Genomic DNA, 3,656 nt, shown 5'->3' with positions numbered 1-3,656 from the left:
GCACCAGTTTGTAATAAACACCGGATTATCCATATATAATACTGGCGACTTGTAGTCGAAACCAGACCGGGTTAATAAGCGTCGGATTATGCTTGATCATGTACTGACAACTTGTAGTTGAAAGTTGAGCCGGGTTAATGAACGTTGATTTATCAAAACCATTATAAATCTTATCAAAGGAGGAAAAAAACTTGGCAAATAAAAGCATATGAAAACTTGTAGTCGAGGCTTTTCACGGGCTGCCAGGCCCCAAATTCGAGGCTTTTCATGGGCTGCCACGCCGCTGAGTTAAACCATTTTTCAAAGCCTTTTAAGATGGACCTCAATCTTTAACCAATCATCGTTTTAACTTTGACAAGTTCAGGGTCTATGAGATTGACTTGTCAAAAGTTCGGCGGGTCATACCAGGTTTACCTGGACGGAGTGTCTTACTTAAAAAGGCAGGATAACTCGGGGTTTTAGGTGAATACACCAGGCTTCCAAGCCATGGCTTGATAGCCTATTACAAGTGTAGATTCTTTGTTCATTGCGAAGCAAAGAATCCCCAAGTAATATTTTGAGCTGTGCTCAGTGGGTGCCTATGTTTGAGTTGTGCTTTGGCAACACTCTCTTTGGCCCCTAAGTAATTTTCTTTTGGCCTTGAGCCGATCAAGAGGTGTAGCTATGGTTCGAATACGACCAAGCCCCCAAGTGATTTCCCTGGTGATTTCCCTGGTGGCCTTACGCTGATCAAGAGGTGTAGCTATGATTCGAATACGACCAAGCCCCCAAGTGATTATATATATATGGCTTTATAAGCCAGATCAATGGGTAAACAGAACTCCGCTTTATAAAACAGAAGCCCCCATGTGATCAATAATATGATAGGACAATAAGGCAGGATACCCATGTTTGAACCGCGCATCATGGCAACAGGTCCTCCTTGGCAACCTTTAACTTTTTACAAGAGATAAATTCTTCTTGAACCGGGATTTTGAACTGGATATTGAGAGTTTCAAAGCTTTATGGGAGACATCTTTCCCTTAAATCGGATCTTAAACCCGAATCTTCATTTTTAGCCAAAAAAATTTCTAACGACCTTTAGACTCGAACTTGCGAGAAATTAATTCTTTTTGAACCGGAAATTATTAAACCGGATTTGAGAGCTTCAGAGCTTTGTTGGAGATCATATTTCCCTTGAACCGGATTTTAAACCGGTATTCATCATTTTGAACCAGAAATTTTCTGACGGCCTTCAAATTTTTATCAATATGGTAGTAGCCTCCGGGACCGGTTTATCTTTACCTCCAACGTCCTGGGGTTCTTGACTTCACTGAAAACCAGCAACATTTGTTGAGTCATATCATTGTAGCCCCCGAGTCTCAAGGTGACTCGAGGAGTTGGCTTGAAATTCTCCATATTTGACCGTGATATAAACCGACATAAGTTGTATATCATTGGTGTTGATAGCACGATGTGAATCCACAGAAGGTTGAGGTGACTGCGGCGGGTTATAAAATATCCCGTATGAGCCGTGTCAGCAACTCGGCCAATGGTCCCTTCCAACTGGCTATTTGAAGTTAACCAAACTGTAGTGGAGGAGAGTTGTGTGCCTGCCCATTGGGCCACCCAATGCAGACGATGGTTCATAATATATGATAATTTGCCTCCATTTTGTTGAAAGAAAACCGGGCTTTCCAAGCTGTGATTTGCTCATACTCAATAAACAGCTCATGCAGACAAGTGTGTCCCGGTATGTTGATGTAAACCAGGCCGCGAGAGACGGACATCAAAGACGACCGCAACATCAGAGGCAGTTCGGACAGAATAAGCCGGCACGGATGTACAAGTTAATCGCGGGTGCAGTAACCCGTGCGAACGGGCGAGTTAATGTAGACCGGGTCCGCAGAGGCGGCAACTTATGTACCTCCGCACACTCCATAGATACGGCATGGTACTATCTTTACAATGAATCATCATCCTGCAAAAAAAATATCGCCGACCAGAGTAATTGTTTCTTTGACAAAAACAATATGCGCCAAAAATAAATCTTAGATGGATATCACCTGATATGTTAGGCCGGAAATTATCCACCATGAAGTTGACGATCACTATGATGAAGCTGAAATCACGTACGGACGAGTCGGCCGTGGGAGCAGACATATGAGTCGGCCGTGATTTTATAAGCCGGTGCCAGCGGGCGAGTCAATCGCGGACGCGGTAAATCGCGCGGACGGGCGAGTCAGCCGCGTCATGTTGATGTAGACCGGACCGCAAGGGCAGTAGTTTGTGCACGTCCGTCGAGCAATCTGACATAGTGCGGACGTAGACGCCACCTCCAATGACAGCACCCCAGGACAGCATCATACTTTTGCTGTGAGGTAACTGGCCGTGCACACTATATGCATACCTGCACCGTTCTTCCATTTGGTACTAGCCGTGCTAGCATTTTACATTGACCCGGGTCTGCTCCTCACTTTTCCATTTTCACGCAGCCAACAGGAGAGCACACCGGGGCACAGCGGAGGCGAGGTCGCACGGGGCGAGGCACCACAGAAGCGGAGCCCGGTGGCTCGAATAAGAGGCCATGATGACGGCTTTGAGGCAAGGCCACGGCGAAGGGAGCCACGGCGGCTTGAAGATAAGGTCGCTCAGGGGCAACTCGGAGCAGAGGCATGGCCGGCTTGACCGCAACAGCGGCGGCGGTGGAAGGCGACTGGCTCAAAGATCAGAGTACTTCTCACCATCAGCGGAGCTTCGTTTTCTGATGGTATATCATCATCAGCGTGGTATACTATTGCACTTTGGATTTAGTCAACGCCCATGCAGCAAAAAATGACATCTTCACTTGATGGGTCGTCACAGCACGGAATATTTGGTCGGCATCTCGGTGGCGAGTCAGCAGACAAGCGGAGATGGCAGAGGGTCATGACGACTTCTGCGAAGGTGAAAAGCTGCAACTCTGGCCAGCGGTGGCTTGCAGTGGATGAAGCGGCCGTCGGGGCGCGGTGACCCGGAGGCGGTTGCGGCAGAATTGAGTAGAGGCAGCAAGACGGCGAGGCGCGCCGGAACCGGCCGGAATGGCAACCTGGTCCGGGCGCGTAGCTTGGAGGCGACCCAGAAGTGACGCCGGTGAAGGAAAGCAGCGCGACGAGACCGGGTCGATCCTATTTACACTTCCGGCCGTAGTTGTATCTGTTTCCGGGTCGTAGTTGTATCTGCTTCTAGGTAGTGGGCTTTTGGCCGTATGTGGCACTTAACATCTCGCATGATGGAATCCATCTTTCTCCATGTAAGGGAAGTATTTGCCAGGCTTGAGCAAAGTAGTAGTCACCGAGACTTGCAGATTGCGTCATGGGATTTTCCTTTTCCTAGTAGTACTTTTGACGAGTAGGGCGTTTTGGTGACCGAGCTTCATGGAGCCCTTTATTTTTGAAAAATTCAAAATTCAAATTTTTTAACTTCAAAAAATTCTGAAAATAAATATGTAACTATACACGGATGAAATGCATGTGTGTGTAAAAATTCAAGATGAAATACTTTGAAATGCGACCTATAGAAAAAAGACAAATTTCTGGACTTTGAGGATGAATAGTAACATGTGTTAAAAGGCATCAGATTTGTCTTTTTTGCACAGCCTTCATTTCAACGTATTTCGTCCTAAAATTTACACACAC

The 3,656-nt window shown here is 46.7% G+C and overlaps 1 protein-coding gene across 1 annotated transcript; it reads left to right on the top strand.

Annotated features, from left to right (window-relative positions):
- Positions 1-2,411: 2,411 nt before the first annotated feature.
- LOC125548265 lies at positions 2,412-3,424 on the top strand. The gene is made up of 2 exons (XM_048711915.1): positions 2,412-2,749; positions 2,845-3,424. The coding sequence occupies exons 1-2, from the start codon at positions 2,567-2,569 to the stop codon at positions 2,989-2,991; spliced, it is 330 nt and encodes a 109-aa protein (XP_048567872.1). The 5' UTR covers positions 2,412-2,566; the 3' UTR covers positions 2,992-3,424.
- The last annotated feature ends 232 nt before the right edge of the window (positions 3,425-3,656 follow it).

Source organism: Triticum urartu, chromosome 3 (genome assembly GCF_003073215.2).
Source record: "Triticum urartu cultivar G1812 chromosome 3, Tu2.1, whole genome shotgun sequence".
Classification (NCBI taxonomy): domain Eukaryota; kingdom Viridiplantae; phylum Streptophyta; class Magnoliopsida; order Poales; family Poaceae; genus Triticum; species Triticum urartu.
This window is presented reverse-complemented; position numbering and strand designations above follow the sequence as displayed.